At 38.8% G+C, this 22216-nt stretch overlaps 1 protein-coding gene across 7 annotated transcripts; it reads left to right on the top strand.

Moving 5' to 3' along the window:
- The first annotated feature begins 209 nt into the window (after nt 1-209).
- Nucleotides 210-22137, top strand: eif4enif1 (eukaryotic translation initiation factor 4E nuclear import factor 1). 7 transcript variants are annotated; one of them, XM_059570720.1, is made up of 20 exons: nt 210-344; nt 859-952; nt 1995-2131; nt 7749-7822; nt 8154-8281; nt 8363-8637; nt 8734-8932; nt 9027-9187; nt 9974-10112; nt 12527-12703; nt 12846-13120; nt 13609-13686; nt 14653-14776; nt 14894-14964; nt 15946-16079; nt 16400-16475; nt 16669-16798; nt 16895-17233; nt 17338-17514; nt 21104-22137. In XM_059570720.1, exons 3-20 carry the CDS (start codon nt 2051-2053, stop codon nt 21298-21300), a joined length of 2835 nt encoding a protein of 944 aa, XP_059426703.1. In that variant the 5' UTR covers nt 210-344; nt 859-952; nt 1995-2050; the 3' UTR covers nt 21301-22137. The 7 variants fall into 7 exon arrangements, with proteins under 7 accessions (XP_059426703.1, XP_059426704.1, XP_059426707.1 ...); XM_059570721.1 differs by lacking the exon at nt 859-952 and having other exon boundaries at nt 229-344; XM_059570724.1 differs by having other exon boundaries at nt 258-952; nt 12846-13075; nt 13612-13686.
- The last annotated feature ends 79 nt before the right edge of the window (nt 22138-22216 follow it).

The raw sequence follows: 22216 nt of genomic DNA, 5'->3' as shown, positions 1-22216 counted from the left end.
CTCAACTAAGCTTTTTAAATCCTGTCACGTGACTGCAATTTATAACGGGTGACCACGTTGATTGCCTGAAATTTATTCTTGCTCTAAAATTCCGTAACGTCTCTTGTCAACTCCATTGAATAAAAGACACACTAGTAACCACGTAATCTGGTGTTTTGTGTTTTTAGATTTGAAATTACAATCGAATGTGAGTGTCTGTTTCTTAAAAATTTAAAGAAGGCGTGATTAGACACTATATAATCCTCGATTGGGGCCTTTCTCAGAGCCAGTCAGAGATCTGAAGAAATTCGCCGCTCTGCGACTGAACAGAGACGAAAGAGAGAGCTCAGAGAAAGTACCCTGAGGTACATTGATTCTTGCAGTCGGACTACAAGCTTTAATTAAGTGATAGAACCCAGTTATCTGCTGGGATTGGTCCTTATATATGTGAGCTTTAGTGTATTGACGCGCTTTTTATGTACGTTGTGCAGCTTCATGAGTGGGGATAAGTTTCCTAGCCTGCTAACCCGGCTCACTAGCCTATAAATAAACAAACAAACACGGAATTATTTTCAAGTTTTTCTCTCTCACGGAAAAAACCCAAAGGGGAAACCAACCAAAATTGTAATTAAAAAACAGAAACGGTGCAAATAGAGCCCTTTTTCCATAAGAACCGAAGTAAATAGTCGGCGTCGCCTTGATGAGTTTAGCCAGTTTGCTAATGAAATACTCCTTTCTGCCAATTAGCGATTAATTCTGGAGCGACAAGGACTATCCGAACCTCATGTCAAGATTGTCGACAGAGAAACTTTATTTTTAGGCAGAAAGCTTCATCTGCGTCCTGTCTGAAATCTGGACTGACTGCATCATCTCTTGTAGTTTGGTATAAGACCGATAGCCAGACGCTAACTGAGGTAGTAACGTTATCCAGGCGAGGAGAGAGACGGTGCTGTGACACCTTTTCAGATATCAGGTGGGTTCATCAATGTGTTGAGAAAGGTGCTTGGTTCTTTTAAAAAAAGACGCGTTCTTTATGTGGGAAATTGTAGCGTGATTGTTCCTGCATCAGTCTGATTAGTATTCTGTAGTTGGCTTGCTGTCTGCTTCGTCATTTGCTAATACAACAGCTACTCAGGAGCCAGACATTTACCCGATGTTAAATCCCTACACCGTTTAATCCTCTTTAAAGTATATTTAAGTTACATTTAAATTCTTATAGATTTTACGGGGTGTATGTACTCCGTGTTAAAGGGTTAGTTCACCCAGATAGCAAATTTATGTAACTAATAACTTACCCTCATGTTGTTTCAAACCCGTAAGACCTCCGTTTATCTTTGAAACACAGTTTAAGATATTTTAGATTTAGCCCGAGAGCTCTCAGTCCCTCCATTGAAGCTGTGTGTACGGTATACTGTCCATGTCCAGAAAGGTAAGAAAAACATCAAAGTAGTCCATGTGACATCAGAGGGTCAGTTAGAATTTTTTGAAGCATCGAAAACACATTTTGGTCCAAAAATAGCAAAAACGACGACTTTATTCAGCATTGTCTTCTCTTCCGTGTCTGTTGTGAAAGAGAGTTCAAAACAAAGCAGCTGGATATTCGGTTCGCGAACAAATCATTCAGTTGACCAAATCGAACTGAATCGTTTTAAACGGTTCGCATCTCTAATACGCATTAATCCACAAATGACTTAAGCTTTTAACTTTTTTAATGTGGCTGACACTCCCTCTGAGTTCAAACAAACCAATATCCCGGAGTAATTCATGTACTCAAACAGTACACTGACTGAACTGCTGTGAAGAGAGAACTGAAGATGAACACAGAGTTATTAATTACATTTGCTATCTGGGTGAACTAACCCTTTAAACTGCCTGCAGTCTATTTGTACAATAATAGCTCAGTGAGTCTGGATTGAATGGCTAGTTTTATTTTTTATTTATTTTTGTAATCGTTTTTAAGCCAAATGTGAATTACATTGACATGACACTCAAACTAATGCTATATTCATTCACAGGTGCCTAGGGTGTCTGATAGTGAGGCTTCACTTCAGTTTGACCAACCGCCTGAATCATGGAGAAGGATGAAAATGGTGAAAACATAGTGCAAATGGTGAAGGACTCACTAGTGACCTCCGCCTATAGATATACCAAGGTGAGAACAGTCACAACCCCTTGAAGGAAATGTCTTTTGAGAAGCAAATCTGCCTTGATCTTTTGAACCTGCCATGAACCTCGATCTATAGGCCCGATATACTTCAAATGAAGTTCGTTTTCGTTCTTCATTTTGGGGCAAAAAGAAGCTCGAAAAGGCTGAGCGGCAGTATACTGTTAACAAATTCTCCAACACCCCAGCGCTGCTGGAGGTGGGGTGTAAATTAATGTAAGCGTGTCACGATGCTTGCGTGTATCCCCTAAACAAAACAATGAAATGAATTGTAGGGACCAATGCAGCTCAGCTATTCAACACTCCAGTGTATTCAGGAGATGTTGCTCTCCTTAAAAATTGTCAAAGAAGGGGGAGTTTCAGAACACACCCACCAATTGCCTAACCGCCGCGGACCAATTGAATCTCAAAGGTGTTTAGGAGCTAAATCGAACTCCCCCAAAAAAGTTCGCTTTTGTGAGCCATTTCGAACTGCCAAAACAAACTTAGTTTTGGCCCGATTTTGTTCGAAATGATGTTCTATCAGTTCGTTCTTTGATTTCGTTTGAAGTATACATTGTGATGTACTTTGAATACATGCTGTAACTTTTAGAGCTCTAAATGTCCTATCAAATAAAAGACAATGTCTGATGCCTATTAAAGTAGGCTTTAAAGTAGGGCTGGGCGATATATAGAATATTAGCGATAATATCGGAATAATTTTGACCACTATGTACAATTTGAATATATCGGGAATATCGAATATTTCAAATTCAAGCTTACTTTCCCAAAAGAACGCACCGAATGTCCAAAAAAGGAACCTGTAACTGCTGACTGCTCTACGCCCCTCTACTACGAGAGCTTTAATGGTAGCGGTTGCCAGATAGCAAGAGTTTAAATCTCCGAATCAGAGCTCCACTGTTACAAGGATACATTTTCTGCCCGGTGTTTGCTTATTTTAAGCAATCTGGCAACCATGCGCACATGCTCACTCCTCATTGCGAAGAGCAGCCGACGATAATCTGAAAACACTAACAAGCTGGAATTGAGCGATCTAATGAAAGCGTCGTTCAGCCGGTCTGTGTTCTGTCGTGAGATCTCAACTGTATTGTTTGCATTTGTGATCGCAAAATAAATGCACTTACTCGACCGCTGATGTTTCATGTTTTATTTTTTATTATTTAAATGCAAATGCAAACATATCGAGATATATATCGAATATCGTAAAAATTGACAATATCGAGATATCATTTTTTTTTATATATATCGCCCAGCCCTACTTTAAAGTCATGATTAAGTAGAAGCACAAAAATAGATTCAGGGATTTTTCATTTCATGTCAATTTCAAGGGTGCTTTCAGACTTCATTTGAATGGATTGCTTAGAATCTGAGCAATTTGTTTGTCGTCAGAGCAGCAGCTGCTTACTTTTGTTACTACATAACAATGACTCTGATGGTGACAATGGTTTTTTTTTCCCTATTTTTTTTTTTTAATCTTATTCATGATTCATTACAATACAATTTTTTTTTTTAATCCCTCTATTTTTTATTTTATTGAACTAGTTTTATTAAATTAAGTTTAGTAAAATTGCATTGAATTAAACAACAATGAATTATTCTTGACGGGCATGTTTAATTGAATAAATAGCAGGTAAATCCTTAAAGTGCCCCTAATAGCCTTTTCGACTATTACCTTTCATGCAGTGCATCATTTTGGCTGTATGTGAACACAAACTATCTGCAAAGTTGTGAAGCCGACAGTGCACGATCGATAGTTATTGTCCGTCAAAAATTGCCTAAACGAGTTGTCAGAAATTTGTATCTTATTCTGTTACGGCTCTACGTCATGAAGTAGCACATTTGCATAATATCCACCCACGTTTTACGTCGCCAACTTGCCTGGCCACAAACTTGGGTGTGGTTAACATCCGAGCATGTGAGCGGAGTGGTAATATTTCATTGAGAGCGCTGAGCGCCTTTCTGAAGATTCAATATGCTCAGCACCACTTGCTGCTACTTTCAGTGCATTTTATCTTGTGTGTGTGCTTTTTCATAGGCTTTATAATCCCGGTGTATTTTGTAATTTTGTGTATATATATATATATATATATATATTTATTTATTTATTTATTTTTATATATTTATTTATAAAATTAAAAGACAAGAAAAGGAAAAGTGCTAGTGTTAGTTGGTTGAGTGCAGGCGAAAAAGATGAGTCTTTAGATGTTTCTTGAAAATGAGTAAAGACTCAGCTGTACGAATTGAGATTGGGAGGTCATTCCACCAGCTGGGCACAGTCCAGGAAAATGTCCGTGAGTGATTTTGATAGTTCTACATTCCAAACACCACAATCAACACACATTCAATAATAGGTTTCTTAATCAGCATTCAGTATTTGTTTTAATTTTTAAATTTGGTTTTAAATTTAAAAAAAAAAGGTCTGTACCAGTGAGACTAAAAAGTATGCTATATAAATACATTATTCCAAAATGTTAATCAAATAATGTTGGTGCGAATAAAACAAAGATGCAAACTGTTTCATTCATCCAGTTAAAAAAAAATAGGGTAATTATTCAACTCTATATATTTTTTTTAATTGAGCCAATGAAAAATAAATAACTTTTCTCAAGTAAAAAAATATAGATGTGAATCATTGCCCTAAAATGTTTTATTAATTGGATGAATGAAACACTTGTTTGCAGTGTGCTACAGCAGATGAATTTAAATCAAATTAAGTCTATGTAATTTTAAGGTAAAATAAAAATAATCATCCTATGCAGAACTGACGTTTACTTCTGGCTTTTCAAACGTATATGCAAGTTGCTGATCGCTTCCTGTTATCTGTGCCTCAGACATGAAGCTCTGCATTTCCAGTGCTGAACGGCTGCCCGTGTCCTGTGCACAGATTTCGAAATACTTCCACACAAATGACATAGCGAACGATTACAATGTAGTCTGTGCACGCGACCGTACTTCTGGAAAAATCGGCCGAAAAAAGACCAAAAACCGGCCGGTTCCGATTTATGGCCGATCAACCGGTGCATCCCTAGTTTTAATGAGCCTGTTTTGAATGTTCTATTGCACAACAACTGCAGCTTGCATGCATGTAAACTTGTTTTAGGAGACTTCTGAAACAATATTAGCAACCATAAAAATGGCATAATAGGAGTCACATGCCGATTTGGGTTGATTTGGGAGGGGTTGGATCCGGTCGGCCATGATGGTAGGACACTCTATCGGTTGCCAGGGGCAACGCCTTCAGAACTTCACAGAGGAGCCACTAAACATTTCAGAGCTCTTTAATTTTTGCGCATTATGTCGGAGGAACAGAGACTGATCTACGAATACGAGAAAGAAAAGAAGAAAGTAAAGCAATGCAGAAAGATAAGGCAAAAGAAAGGGGACCTTAAAGGAACAAGCTCACACCAAGCGCAAAACAGCGGTATTTGGAGAAGCTCTCAGGCATCCAAAAGACCCATACGAGCTCCCTGCAGCGGCACAGAGACCTGGACCATTTACCTCCATGCACACATATGGACATTGTGAATTATCTTGTTTACGATGCAAGTCACCTTGCATTCACGCTGTTAATGGCTTTAATCTAACCAGGACATTTACATCTTGCAATCACACATTTAACTACCCTAGCTAACCCAGAACTGGTTTGTGCACTTTGCAGCCCCCAACACAAAAACCTGGTACAATATGTGTCCTTGGGCTAAAATCTAATTATAACTAAACATACACAGCTTTAGCCTACATCAAAACATGTTGGAAATGTTTGTGTACATTGAACATCTCGTTACAATCTAGTGTTTACGAAACAGTCGCAGTTAATTAAGTTACTTTGCATTTAGCAGACACTTTTTGACCAAAATGACAATGTTATTACAACACTCTAAAACGCATGTGAATAAACTTACTTTGGCCCGTACAACGCAGTTTTCACCACCTGGAGGCTTGTAGATGGACCCAGCCACAGCAGAAAGCCTCGTTACTTTCCAAGGACGTGTGGCTTTTAAACTCCTGAATTGTGTAGTAACTTACACCAAAAACAAGATAATTCAAAATGTCCATATGTGTGCGTGGATATATGGTCCAGGTCTCTGTGCCATTCCGCTGCAGGAAGCTCGTATGGGTCAATATTTTGGATGCCTGAGAGCTTCTCCAAATACCGCTGTTTTGCGCTTGGTGTAACCTAAAAAAGAAAAACATATATTCCATTGTTCATATGTGTTCCATATGTATCGTGTGAGGTACTGGAGCAGTTTTTAACGCAGCAGTAACTTCCAGGCATGGTAAAACAGTGCAGAATTGCAAAAACCTCCTCTACTACAGAGTTAACAACACACGTAAACAATCCTGTTTCGCCGCCGGTGTCCTGCCAACATGGCGGAGACTGTGATATCGAGGGGAGGGGCTCTGTGCTATGATGACAACTCACTCTCAAGAAGTAAAAAATCGAGCAACACAGTGTAAACTGTAGTTATGTGACAGGATTTAAAACAATGTGAGATTGGCATTGCACATTTATTTCCTGAACAGTAGATGGCAAAATGCGTATTGTTGCTTGCCTCTCTTTTGTTCTTTGATTTTGAACATTTGGTTTTGTTTCCAAGGCATCAAACCTCAGTGGCACTTGTTTTTATGCTCCGATTGTACTGCAGGTTTTCTAGAAAACAGTGAGTTGTTGATGGTGAACCGAAATGAGATGCGTTCTCCTTGCAGTGCAGCGGTCCTGCTTTTCAGGAAAGGATTTAAAAATGCACTCTTGTTGTTGGAAGTGTAAACGTCCATCCTATTATAATAAAAATCCGCCAAGGATTTTTTTTTTTTTTTTTTTTTTTTTTTAATTATAATCTTCTTTTTAAAATGATAGTTGATTGACAAGGCTGTTACATTAGATCCCTAAATGTTTCATTTGTGAAAGGTTTTTTTTTTTGTTTTTTTTCACTTATTACATTTTCACACCAACAAACAAAGGGAAGAGGGGAAAAAAAACGAAAAATAACATCATGAATAATAATAATACAAAAAAAGTTACATACACCCCTTCACCCAACACACAGGTTGAGAGCACTGTCCAATGTTTAGGGGTGGGGTTGGGCAAGGGGGATGATTTAGAAACACCCAGCAGTTTGTAAACACCCACAAGGTGATAAACGCCCACTTTTGCTCTGCAGAGACCTAAGTCTCTTACATCTAGCCACAGAGAATTAACATTATCCAAAAAGGGTAACCAAATTATTTAAAATATAACTGTGGAACTGCGCTTAAGTGTTTCCAATTAAACAAAGGCATCCTTTATCCACTGAGTATGGGAGGGAGAGGGTTGTGGTGAGGACTTTTCCAGTGCATCAAAATGCAGTGGAGGAAAAACTCAGAACAGGCCAATTAATGGGGAAGAATAAATGTTAATAGAAGTGATAGCTGAGATCGAATCAAAGACAGACTCCCAGAAAAAAGACAGAGCAGGACAGGTCTGGAACTTGCGAGTTAAATTAGCTGGTTCTACATTCGACACTTCTCACAACTTGGATCAACGGCTGGGAATATGCAAGCTAGTTTACTTTTAGTTGTGAAGGGTTCTGTACAGTTTTATGCTGATAATTGTTTGTTTTTGCAGGAAGAGCTTATGGAAATCAAAGAATTGCCAATTTCCAATGAGAGGCCAGAGTGTCTATCAGAGAAATATGACAGGTGAACTTTTTAGTTTTTGTTTGCCAGTTCAGTTTATTTCAATATTTCTGAATGTGGCACCATATTATCTTGCATGGAGATCATAAAAAAGGACATCAGTGGGATCATTGACTCCTGTTGCGTATACATGAACATTACGATTTTAAGCCAATCTAGTTTTGGCTCTTTAGCACTTAACCGCTGCTTCCCAGTATTAGGCAATCAAATAATTCATTTATAGCAGATATTTGTTTAAATGCGCTTCTTGTGACATTACTGACTAATGCAGTTTAAAATTGACATAAATGGAGAACCTAAGCTTTAAATGTTAACAGTACTGTCTCCTTCATAGTGATGGGGTCTGGGACCCTGAAAAATGGCATGCCTCACTATATCCATCTTCAGAAAACAGCTGTCCAACAGAAGGATACAAGAAAGATTATGCAGAGGATAGAGTTCCGCTTAAACGCAGAATTGCAGGTAATTGGCCAAGAAGTTTGTTATTTGCCTGTCAAAATCTTGTTGCTAAAACAAAACCAGAATTAACTTTTTCTTCCCTAGATCCTCGGGAACGTCTAAAAGATGATGACCTTGAGGTGGTTCTTAGTCCACAACGACGTAGTTTTGGTGGAGGTTGTCAAGTGGCACCCCCTGCCCTCCCTCGCCGCCCCATCAGCCCTCTGGAGAACAAAGAGAACGAGTCACTCCGTTTGGGGGGAGCACGTCGCATAGGGAGTGGCCGTATCATTGCATCACGTGTATTTGAGAGGGACGCACGAGTTGACAAGGAGAGGGAGCGAGACCGAGAACGTGAATTTAAGGACAAGAGATTTAGGGTATTGTGATAACCGTTTGGTACAAAGGAACCTTTTGCTATTATTGTATTTTTCAAAGAATAAAACGTTGTTTTTTTTGTGTGTGTTCTACTGTAGCGAGACTTTGGAGACAAAAGAGTGTTCAGTGAGAGAAGAAGAAATGACTCCTATGCTGAAGAGGAGCCAGAGTGGTTCTCTGGTGGGCCCACTAGTCAGTCAGAGACCATTGAGCTCATTGGCTTTGATGACAAGATCTTGGAGGATGACAAGCGGAGGACCAAGCGTTCTAAGAAGAAACCAGAGACTGTTAAAGAAGGCATGTATTGTACAAATGCAAACACCTAAGAAATGCTTCAGTTGTTGGATCAGTGCATTTATCAGCATGCTTTTTCAATCTTCCACACCTACAGTTGAATGTAATGGTGGGCTCTCTGTGGACCCTAAAGTAGTTCAAGAGTCAGGAGCTGACCAAGAGGTTCCACATGCTGAGGTTCTTCCAGAGCAAACCCCTGGAGAATTTGACTTCAATGAATTCTTCAATCTTGAAAAGACCATGCCTGGCCTGGCTTCGGTAAGATATGGGGAGCACTGCATGCTTTTAAGGGTAATAGTCACAAAATATCTGGCTTGTCTTAATGGGAGAAGGAATAGACAAATCACACCTAAGGATTTTTTTTTTAAGTAATGTTTGGTTCATGTGGTTCATTAGGTACTTTTTGGGCAGTTTATTAATCTATAATGATTTTATTTTTTTAACTCTGCTCTGTACCATTTACTGTGCTCCTTTTACATTTGTACCTCTTTAGTTGTCATTTTCTGGACCAATTTGTATTGCAGCACCCCTGATGCCTCATGTTTCTCTAATGAATCAATTGTTTCTGGATGCATGTATTTCGTGAATGTAACACTGGAGGTAGTTATGTGTTGTTTATTGCAGAATAGCTCAGCAAGCCTGTTTTAGGTTCATATGTTCCTGCTCATGTCTGGTGTTTTAAATATGACATTGGTTTTGCGTTTGGTGTGGTGTCACGCTATTTGTTGGTTTTGAATTATACAAAGCTCAATGGAATGCAAATTTATGCCCATCTGATTTGTAAAGATTATATTGATACTGTTGTAACTGGGGATTAGGATTGATTGGCGGGTTATGCACATCTACGTTGTGCCAAATTTTTATGTAGTTTTAAGAAATGGGGACCTTGTTAGTGAAACTATTCTCCAAAATGCCCACTTTTCACCCCATTGTGCTAAGCAGTCTGCAGACACTCATCACGTAAGTGTCATCCACTCCCCATGGCTGTTTCCTGCTTCTAAGTTATAACAGTTTAAACAAGGGAGCCTCTCTTTTTCCTTCCAGATGATTGAAGATGTTCTTGCTGATGGTCCGGTCATGGCCAGTCGTTTTAGCCGCTGGTTCTCCAGTAACAGAAGTCCCTCTGGCAGCCGCTCCAGCAGTCTACGTTCCACACCGCATGAGGAGTTGGAGAGACTAGCTGGTAACGCTTTCCTGTTCCAGTCTATTCACCTGGTTTTGTTTCAAAGTTGCCCACCTGTCTGTGATATAGGCATGCACAAACTTGCAAATTTACATAAAAAAACGAGCCTGTTACTGTTATTCTTGTTTCTCATATTTGAACTCATTATCAGTTATTTAATTTTTAATATTTAATTTAATTATCAGCTTAGCGTTTTAATTTTATTGTTAAAGGGTCATGAAACCCCCTGTTTCAGCACTGGTTAGTTCTCACCAGTTTTATAAAATTCAAAAAGAAAAGGGGGAATGGTGCGCTGCAGAGTGGAGGGAGAATAGGGGAGACTGACAACACAGACAACTTCGGTTTCAGACTGTTTCATTTCACTCCCGTTGAGTTAAAAACTCATATTGTTGCACATCTGATAACTTTTTTTTTTTTTTTTTAAGGCTAATTCCAATTATTAGGGCAAGAGCACAGATGATGCAAGGATGGAATTTAAGTTTATTCTTGTGTTTCCTATATACACTAGAGCCCAACCGATCTCGTTTTGCCGATATTATCAGCCGATATGAGCCTGTCGCCAATATATCAGTATGGGCGAATATGCCGCAAATATTTTTTTGATTAAAATACATTTTATAATTTTTTTTTTTTTTTTTTTGTGTTTTTTACAGAAAATATAAGAAAATGCTTGAGATGGTGTAATTACTTGGTTTGTCCAGCAAAGCCCACTCCAATGTTTGCTAGAAGCGACCTGGATGAAACGCTTTAAAGCTTAAATCTATGGAAAACTATTGAAACTTTGAACGGCCATATCTCCGTAACGGCATGGCGAATTCACACCAAATTTAGAGGATCTCTTCAGCTCGAGGAACCCTCCGCAAATCCACTGCAAATCAAGTGCATGTCTAGAGGCCTTCTTTAAGACCCCCTCCACGTCAATAGTCCCCGGTGTTTGGAAGTTAAGGGTAGTTAAATTCGTGGACCGGTCCCATCCCAGGTGGCTTATAATGCATGGAGGGTGGAATTTAGGAGTGCTCCTCGAGCTGAAGAGATCCCCCAAATTTGTGTCGATCCGCTGGTGCGTTTGTGAAATAGTGACACCAGTCAACACCCTTACTTCAGTAAGGAGGTCTCTTGTTCAGGCAGCACCGTTCAAGCGTTTTGTAAGTGCCCTGCGAAGTGGACTTCACGTGAAATTCCATTCCAGTTCCAAGGGAACGTATGTGCTACATTCAAAGGGCATTAAAGTGCGTGAGACGTGCAATTATATTGTATTTATTTTTCAGAGGTAGGGGAGAGTGGGGCAAAATAACTTTTTTTTGACATTCTCAGTTTGTGTAAATCCACATGGGGTTCAGAATATTTTTTTTTATGTACAGTCATTTTTCACTTGTCTAGTACAAATGTTGCTTTGTTTCATAATTACGGTGTATAAGTTTTTCTTTATTTACCCTAAAAAAAAAAATAGAAGTGAAATGTGAGAACATGCCCCGTAGGTGGGGTAGCCTACACTGTAACATCTGAGGGGAAAGTTTTGACCTGATCGAATGGAAAAATATACAAGACTAAAATATTTTTTTTTTCCAAAAATTAATGGCGTTTAAGAATAAAAATCTGATTTTAGTTTGACAATGATCACATTGCAACTGCTGTCAGTCTTTATTCACCGGTTTCTTGTTGTTTCTCACTAAAATTAAAGTAAATGGTGTAAATTACATTGCTTGTGCCATAGAAATAGCACATTGTAATGAGTGTTACAACATTCCCCATCTGCGCAACTGGAATTTAAAACTGGTTAGTGACTTCTGCTAGTTATCAAAGTTTAAAAAAAGATCTAAACTGATTAATAAGTTTAATTTGACTTCAAGTTGAATAACTACAACTGTTCAATGCACTGATGTCAGACTCATTTTGAATAGTAAAGTTTGTTACATTTTTTAAATGCCCTGCCTCCATTACATATATCGGTCCAATCATAAGGGTTTGATCACCACATTTGAGTGATAATTGCAATTTCTTTTTATATATGTGCGTGTATATGTGTATGTATGTGTTTATGTACATACTGTATTCTATATATAGTGCCAGTCAAATGTTTAGACACCTGAATGGGAAAGTGTCCAAACTTTTGACTGGTACTATAATATACAAAGAATATCGGCCGATATATCTGTATCAGCCGGGTTTTATTCGAGTTTTTTTTTACTCCCTAATATCGGTATGGCCTCCCCCTAAAAAATATATATTTTGTTCGGGCTCTAATACACGCGCTATTTCCTATATACCTTTCCTATGTATACGGCACCGTTCTAAAGTCTCCTATGCTCAGTCAAAAAGAGCAATATTCTGAAATAAAACTTACTGACCCTTTTGAATGGTAATGTTTTATATACCTATCAAAATGGCACAATCATTTTGTGTGTGTATGTCAGGTCTGGAACCTCATACTGGATCTCTAAATCAGGGTACGTCTTTGTACTTCACCCCCATCTCTTCAGTTGAACGCAAAGAGAAGGTGGATATTCTGGAGCTGCTGCATAAAGCCAACATTGACCTGAAACCGTTATTGTCCACTTTGAATATCAACAAGGCTCACCTAAAGGAGAGCAGTGAGTAGCATCCTGTATATATTTATTGGAATATTGCCCACTGATGTGTGTGTTTTGATCTATAGACAGCAGGCCACAGATGATGTCAAATTGGCCATTATTAAACAGAGTATTTGAAATGCCTCTGTCTGCCCTCTTATAGCAAACTCTGGGGTGGTGCTGTCTTTGGAGGAAGTGGAGGTGGGTCTGAAGGGACTGAAGGTGCAGCCTGAACCAGCTCCATCATTACCTCAAAAACAGCCCAGCGGAGGTGGGGGAACTCCCTTCATGGTGGAGCATCTGGAAAAGGCTCTGACAGAAGGAACTGGGGCTGCGTCACGGCCGCGAGACCCTGACATGTCTGCATTTAATAAGTTGGTGAGCTCCATGAAGGCAAGTGGAACCCTGCCCACCCACCCCAAAGCCAGCGGGAGTAATGTAAGTGTGCAACCATCGGTTATGTTTGCATGGTTTTGTTAGAGCTTGCAGCATGCTGTTCAGCCTCAGGTAAAGCTGCATGTGTGAGATTGACGTATTGGTTGCCCAGCTTGTTGCGCTCAAGTGTTGCTCTCCTTTGCATGCAACACAAACCAGTGCTGTTTACTTGTTAGTAAATGAGTTTATTTTGACTAGTGATGGGCATAAATTTGTATTTAGCAGTTGTGGCTGAATTGTCAGTGAACTTTTGCATGCATTGCTTTGGTATATGCTGTTCTGACTCAAGTGAATCTTTTGTAACACTTGGTTTTTAACCATTTTTGCTCATGCGGTCACCAGTATAATGTAGGTGCCATCGGTGTTTATGACTTCAGCAAACAAAACTTTGACCAAATGGCATGCATTGTATATAATCTGTTTTTGTTTGGTTCATACTCCAACTCTTAACATTATCACTTCCCTTTTTTTTTTTTTTTGTTCATTTACAGCAGCAGTCAGTGGATCCTGTTCTTGTGCCCTTATCGGAGGCACAGGTACCTGCCTCGCAGCAGAAAAACATCTTTCAGGTTCTCTGTCAAAATCGAAGAAGTTCTTTTAACTTATTTATACTCAACAGGACATCAGTCAAATCACATGAATGAGTTTACTAATGTATAAACTGTAAGAAATGGGGCAAACGGTTGCTAGAAATACCCAAACAGAAGTTCATGCACACAAATAACTGTCTTTTTGAATAACTGAGGCACCAGTAATTTATAGTGGTCGACGGATATATTGCCAAGGCTGATATATCGGCCGTTATTTATTTATTTTATTATTATTTTTTTTAATCTGCATTGGACGATAAGTTTTTCTGCTTGGCCGATGTGATCTTTTTTTGACTGCGTGCCAGACTTTTTTCACATCACTGAGAGTGGCAGTGCCTGAGCGCGCACCGTACTCACACTCTCTCTCTCTCGTTTGACGTCCTCCTTAACAGTTCTAACAGTTTTTTTTTTTTTTTTCTTAAATCTTAATAATAGAAAATCATATCTGCTATTGGTCAATATATCGGCATTGGCTGTCAAAAAAACACTTGTTGACCACTAGCAATTTACTGTAGTAACTAGGGCTGCACAATAAATTGCATGTGATTTATTTAAAGTGCATCTTGCAGCATTTACTACACAGGGCCGTTCTTCAATGACAAGCTGTGCAGAACATGAGCAAAATATGATCTTGTTTTTGTGCAGCTTGTCCGTAAACAACGGCTCTGTGTAGTAAATGCTGCTCCATGTGAAAGCACGTAGGTGATGGAGATTTACTGCTGATTACAGAACCGGCTTTACTGACAAGGCGTGCATTAAATATCGCATGTGCTTTATCGTGCAGACCTAGTAGTAACTGATATCTATCCTGTGGTGTTGAGACCGCTTTAGTAACCTTGTAGCTGAAGCTCACATCTTATCCTTATTGTATTATAACACTTTTCTAGTGAAGTTTATGGTGTTGAGTTGACAAAGAATATAAGATCTTGTGCTTTTGTGCTTTAGGAATTATTGGTTGCCTCTCATGGCCCTGTTCCTGCCCCTATGCCTGGCCTCGTACACCACCGCGCTTCACCCCCACTCTTCCCACAGAGACAGGACTTTTTTCCAGGCATGCCACCTGCAACAGGTAAAATGAGTTAGCCTAAATATAAATGATTTGAAACAAAGAGAGGCATGATAAATCTGCAACATGAATGTCATTTGTTTATGCCACGTTCCTCACCCATCTTTTGTTGAATCTCAGGGTTCCCTGCTGGCCCACAAAATGTGTTGGATCAAATTTCAGACTTGCATCGGGCCAGGAATACACCACAGGTAGAACTAATACTATGGCAAGGATATATATATATATATTTATCTTTAATGTATTAACTAACATGAATGAACACAATACATTTATTACATAATTTATAAATATTAATGTAAATAGTCATTGCTCATGTTAGTTCACAGTGCATTGTGTACAAAAACAACTTGTGATTTTAATAATGCATAAGAAAATGCTGAAATTATCATGAAGTAAGATTAATAAATGCTGTGGAAAATTGTTCATTATTTGATATATATATATATATATATATATATATGATCCTTATTAAAGAATGACCGCAGATGAGGAATTAAATGCATGGCACTGCGACCAACTTAACATTTTACAAGTTTAATGTAGCAATGTGGTCGCTCCATTTTTCAAGAACAGTTTTAATTGTGTAACCGTTAATAGATTTGAACAAAAGAAATAGTGTAACTATGCACAGGCCGTTTTGATTTGCAAATTCAAAAATAAGATGATTAAAGAATGCGGTACCGTATTAAAATCACTCTTTACTTAAATATATGAACACAGAAATTCGCTGTTAACAGGTTAATATAACGTTTCCCATTATATGACTAGTAAAATAATGGCAACTTTCTCTGACGGACACAGCTTTCCCTGAAATACGTCTTGTGTGACAGTTGTCAGCGTTAAGGCAAAATACTGCCACTTGGGAGCTCAACCAGGTACTGGCAATGGAGTATTACATGTGGTGCTGTCATAATTTAACTGTTCATTTTAAATGTATCGCTTATACCAGTATATCGTTATACACTAACCTGATATCAATAATTTTTGCTTCGAATATCATGGTTATCGTCAATACAGGTATATTAGGAGTGTCACAATATACGATAAGTTCTGAGAATCTACATATTCTCTTTGTGTAAAGGCTGTTAACATGCAATTAGGATAAAATATACTAGAGTATGTACTTGGTTTTGCATTTTCTAAATTGGAGATGAATTCCTTATTCTTAGATGAGAGGTTTGCCAATGGGAGTGGACCAGGCCAATCTGGAAGCTTTGTTTCAGCAGGAACTGGCAGTTCTTAATCGCCCACAGTACCAACAAAGCTACAACAAACAGGCTCACGAGAAGGCATTTCGTAACAGGTAATATTGATTATCAGACACAATAGGCAGGTTGTCCTGAAGCAAGCCTTGCTAATGGTTTCAGCCTCTTTAATCACAGTTACCTTTTAGTACTTAGTTACTTGAGTATCTTGAATTGGACTCTCCTGATGATTGTACATTTAAAAGCTATAAATTGAAAAGGTCAAATTTAACCAGATTTGATCCTTGTATGCTTTTATTCATAAAACGAACGGTTGCTACAGTATATCCAAAATAGTAACCCAATGAATGGAAGGGGTTGATAATGTTGTGTACAGTGATGCATTGATTTATTTGCATCTATATCTCCTGTTTTGTAGACAAACCAGGATGAACCGTTCACCTGGGCCTCACCTGCCTGGACGGACGTCACCTGGAAATACTGTAACAAGTGTGGTAAGCCAAATCAATCGCATTTAATTGAACTGCCATTGAGGCATTTGATCATACATCTGATGTATTTATCAACTTGCAGCATTACAGAGCCTTTTGTATGTTTTGAATTAACTTAAATGTTCTATAGAATGAAAACACCAATGAACAATGACTTGTGTTTGGTTTAAACCACTTTTTCCCCCTCTTGCTGCAGCTGTCTCCATCCTTCACTCCCACTTCTGTGATCAAAAAAATGTACGAGTCAAAAGAGAAAAGTCGAGATGATCATGGGAGTAGACCAGGAAGTAAAGAGGAGACCATGAACTTTCAAAACTCACAGGAGGGTATGAAGCAATGCACATGCACCAAGAGATCAAAGCTGGATGAATAAACATTAGCTCTTATCCTTTTTAATAAAGCAGTTACCTTTTTATTTATAGATGGGCCTCCATCACCCAGTTCCTTTCTGGAAGATGTGGACACAAGTGGTCCTCAGATTGGTGGGGTAAAGGCATGCTCCACCCCCGTTCCTACTCTGAATCGTCATAGTAAAGACCCAGATCGACCCAGGTCTACATCAACAACTGGCCATCACACTCCCACCATGCTGTCACCAGGCCCGCCTTCTCCTTTTCCCAGGCCCCAGATGTATCCAGTTCCTCTGCTTCCCCATGTCCCTTTGGTCAGACCTCCACCCCAGATTCATCCAAGTGTGATGCAGAGGATGCTGGCTCAGGGTATCCAGCCTCAACCGCTCGGACCCACATTATTACAGACAGGTTGGTTTCAGACTTTGGTTTCTCTTTATTCATGCCGGTTCCAGACATGTTCCTGTTGATAACTAAAAACGGTAAATAGTGAAGTTCTTTCTCTGCGTGAACAGGGATTTTCCCTCAGGCTGTAGACCTGTCTCAGCTTCAGGGTTTGCCCCCAGCCCTCTTGGGGCAGCCTCTGTATCCCCTTGGTCCTGCAGGGCATCCACTCATGGCCCCTAGAACTGTAGGAACACACATGCAGTTAGCAGTCATGCAGCAACAGCTTCAACAGCAGCAGAGACCAAGTAAGTACAGCACCAGTGTCTTAAAATTACTACATTACAGTGATTTAAATCACTACTGTTCAAAAGTTGGATAGGTTAATTCTTTCTAAATACATTTTTAAAAACTCATACTCAGGTGCGACTTATAGTCCGAAAAATACGATAATTGCATTCAACCGATTGAATGCAGCCTTGAGAAGTCGCATCAGCCCAAAAATACGTCATGAGGAAAAAAACGTATATAAGTCGCACTGGACTATAAGTCGCATTTATTTAGAACCAAGAGAAAACATTACCGTCTACAGCCGCGAGAGGGCGCTCTGTCTTCAGTGTAGACTACAGGAGCACTGAGCAGCATAGAGCGCCCTCTCGCGGCTGTAGACGGTAATGTTTTCTATTGGTTCATTTCTCTTGGTTCATTTCTCGGTTCATGTCAAATTAATTTTGATAAATAAGTCGCACCTGACTAAGTCGCAGGACCAGCCAAACTATGAAAAAAAAGTGCGACTTATAGTCCGGAAAATACGGTATAATGCAGTTATAACTAGGGATGGGCGTTTTCCGCAAATATCACATTCGAATATTTGAGCTCACAAAAAAACTATTCAAATATTTTTATTTTAAATTAAGTTTAATGAGACCGTTATTTTTCAGCAACATTTATTGTTTGTCATTTTTTTAACAAGCTTACACACAATAAGCTTGAACATTACACATCGTGTTTTGTAGCTGAAAACCTTTAACAATGCGTGCAAACAAACAAAAGTACAGATTAAAAGCTAAAAAATGAACAGAAAAAACGTAAAGCAGCCTGCAGCACTTGGGCCATTGTAAGGAATGTAGCTTACACTTAACTTTGAAACTGTCAGCAAATCTTTTTTGCTTTTTTTTTTTTTTTTTTTTTCTATTGTACATGTTCTTGTTAAGAAACACGGGCATGTAAACCTGATCGGGGGAAAGTCGGCTCCTTAGTCTGTTAACAAAAAGGCCGGCCGCGGAGAAAACGCGCTCTGACGGCGCACACGTTGGCGGGATTCACAAATAACTGTGCTAAGTGAACAAGTTTTGTGAAGCGCTTCGTGTTTTCGTTTCACCACTGAATGGGATCCTCATTTGGTGGAATACATGGCTCGAGCAAGAACTGTTCCCACTCGTCTCAGCTGGACTCTCTGTAATCATTTCTGAAGAACTGGCTCTGCCTTTTCCGACGAGTGGGCATTGCATCCTCTTTATCGTTGGTGACGGTGGCTGCATCCGCACCACTCACATCAAGGAAAATGTTCTGATAATGTTCAAAAAAGTTGTTTTTTCTTACTTCTCTCATGTTTTCATCGAGAAACCTGAGATGTTTGGGCCGAGGGTCTAGGGCAGATGCGAGGAAGAGGAGTTTTCACTGCATTCTCCAAGTTAGCGGTGTTTATTCGTTGCTTGAGAGATGCTGCAACAATGTTCTTGAATGCGGTCACTTTCTGTGATTATCCACGGCATATTTGAAGTACTGTAGAAGACCGCAGTACTTATTCATTCATTATTTTTTGCTTGCATACATCTTCAAATATGCCGTGGAGAATCACAGAAAGTGACCGAATTAGGTTTTATTGTGGACTTTTTTCTTTTTTTTCTTTTTTCTTTTTTTTTTATGGCAAGCAAAAATGGCAATTCGAATATCATTTTTATTTATAGAATAATTAGAGCAGAACAAATATTCCAATGTTCGACTATCCGTGCACACCCCTAGTTATAACTATCAGTGATGTGCGGGTTGATCCAAAATGAGCCGGTTTCTGTGGTCACCCGCGGTTGCCCACAGTTATTAGTCATCCAAAAATATTTTTAATGATATTCGGGTCGCGGTCGGTCGGGTCATTTGAAATAAAGATGCCAATTTAACCTTTGTAATTAATATAGTACTAGACACAATTTTGAAATGCATAGGCCTACACTTTATTGGCTGAATAACTGGCGCGAAGATGACGCACGAGCTCAGTCTGCAGGTAGAGATAGAGGCGGCAAGAGGTGAAGACGCTGTTTTTGGTAAAACATGATTTTGACGACTTCATTACGTTTTGTTTTATAGAAAACTTTTTAAAAAGATTTTCGTTTTGTATTAATTCTTAATTTTGATCAATGTGTTTTTTTTTTTTTACCTTATTTTATAAATAAGCAAATATATAGCAGACAATGTAATAAAATAAATGGGCTACTCTCTGATTATGTAATCCATATGAAATGTGCATTTCTCTCTGGCGTTTGTGAGTCCGCATCGTCAACTTCATTTTAGCAGTGACACAGAAAACACCAGATTATTACTAAACAATTAAATGTCTCCTTGCATATTTTCAAACCATTAGGCCTTTCTGGGTTGAGCGAGACCCCACGGAATGAGTGAGCGGAGCGTAATATATGGAGAAATGCGCTCTCCGCTCACGAGCTCTGATCATAACAAACCCGAGCCCCACTGTCTGCTGAACAGAAACAAAAAGACATAGCCAGACTAGACTAGATTTAGAACAAATTATGAGCTTATCGACGATTGTTTTTATAATTTGTCAAAATTAGTATATATATGAGGATTTTTTTTTTTTTTTTTTTTTGCCTAGTTCCTACGTCTATTGCCCAATGACGCTATGATGAGCATTTACTACTTTTAAAAAAATGCGGGCCAAGAAGCGGGTCGGGTAAGAACTTTTTTTTTTTTTTTTTTTTTTATCAGGGTTAAACTGTTGTACTAAATATTTTTGTGGAAACTTTAATTTTTTTTTAAGGATTCTTTAAAAACGGCCTTTATTTAAAAAAAAAAGTGTTTTGTAACTTTTTTTTCCACTGTTTACTATTTAATGTCATTGTTTAAAAGTCTTAAATTTGAATAGCAGTGATTTACATTTAATCAGTTTCTTAATGGAGAACAGGGTGGCCAGAGAACATGGCTGATAATTAGATTTTAATGCAATCTAATTATTATAAATGTGATTCAGAGAATTTCTGATGTGATGGTATTTATTTTAAGCAAAAATGTTTGGAAGAAATGTTATCCATTTCTGATCATAATTGCCAAACAAATCTGCCAACTTATCAGTCTAACTAGATTCAAGCTTTTAAACATTTATTACTGAAGCTTCAAATTTGTCTTGGCCATGATGACAGACTTGCTGACATGGCAATTAAACATTTTGATGCTTCCAGACAGAAGGGAGAATACCGTATTTTCTGGACTATAAGTTGCACTTTTTTCATATATTTGTCCTGCGACTTATTTATCAAAATTAATTAGACATGAACCGAGAGAAATAAACCAAGAGAAAACATTACCATCTACAGCCGCGAGAGGGCGCTCTATGCTGCTCATTGCTCCTGTAGTCTACACTGAAGACATATAGCGCCCTCTCGCGGCTGTAGATGGTAATGTTTTCTCAGTTCTAAAATAAATGCGACTTATAGTCCAGTGCGACTTATATATGTTTTTTTTCCTCATGACATATTTTTGGACTGATGCGACTTATACTTAGGTGTGACTTATAGTCCGAAAAATACGGTATATAGCATTTTTACAAATATTCTAATGGTTTAGCTTTTTTGTATGGTTTTTCAATTCTTTTCATTTTCGCCACAGATCTGCCAGTGGCTCCATCAGGAGGCCCCCAGTCACAGAGCCACGGTCCCCATCGGACAAACCATTCACAGCGAAGAGGTGGTAGCCCTCCTCTGGGTCTGGCCAAGTGGTTTGGTTCTGACGTGCTGCAACAGCCCCTCCCTTCCATGCCGTCTACTAAAGTAATCAGTGTTGATGAGCTCGAGTTCCACCAGTGATAACATTCTGGGACCAGGCAGCAGGAGCAAAGCAAGACATCACTTCCCTTCCCTTCCCCACTACCCTCTAGTTGGAGAGATATGAACTTTGATTTCTACCATAATGTACAGATGTCAGAGCCCTGTCTGTTTTTCTGTGCTCCGTCTGAAACCCTTGCAGTTGCTAAATGTTTATTTTTTGAAAAGGCCTGAAGTTAAGAGGAAATAGACAATTTTTTTTTTCTCCTCCTACCGCTTTTGTCACAAAGTAGTTTCTCATAGTTTTTGTTTTGAATATTCACTTTTTGCAGTGAAGTAAATAATGTATAGGCCTGAATTTGTACAGATTATGGGAATAGATTTTACTTTTTCCACCTTGTACATATAATTTACTTTTTTCTGTCTTTATGTGGGGAAGGTTATCTTGCTATTAAGAAACTGGAAAGTTGTGTTTTTGTCCGGTCATAATGTCTGCACAATCTTCCATGTTTCCCATCTATGGTTGATCTGGGGGGGGGGGAAGGACACCACTGCTGATTGCTGGTTTGTTGGGAAGGAGATGTTTTTTGTGTGTAGCATTTTAATGCATCCCTAATCCAGAGATACATGCCCTTGAAACTTTTGCTGAAATATTGAAGCCAGCATGTTCTGCAAGAGGGGGACACTCTTCCACTCCAGGAAGTGAATGCTAGTTGTGCCTTTTTTGTTTCCTTTTTGTTTTTGTTTTTTTTTTAGAAAAAAGCCCTCCCATCCCTTCTCCAGTCTTCTTAGTCACTGTATGAGAAGCACTGTTCTGAATCACATTTGTTTTAGGGTGGCAGGGGTTGGTAATGTGCTATTAATTTAAGAAGCACAAATAGTTAAATATATATATATATATATATATATATATAAAAAAAATGTAAATAAATCATTCACATTAAATTGTCAAGGTCTC

This window comes from Carassius carassius, chromosome 17 (genome assembly GCF_963082965.1).
Source record: "Carassius carassius chromosome 17, fCarCar2.1, whole genome shotgun sequence".
Lineage (NCBI taxonomy): Eukaryota > Metazoa > Chordata > Actinopteri > Cypriniformes > Cyprinidae > Carassius > Carassius carassius.
This window is presented reverse-complemented; position numbering and strand designations above follow the sequence as displayed.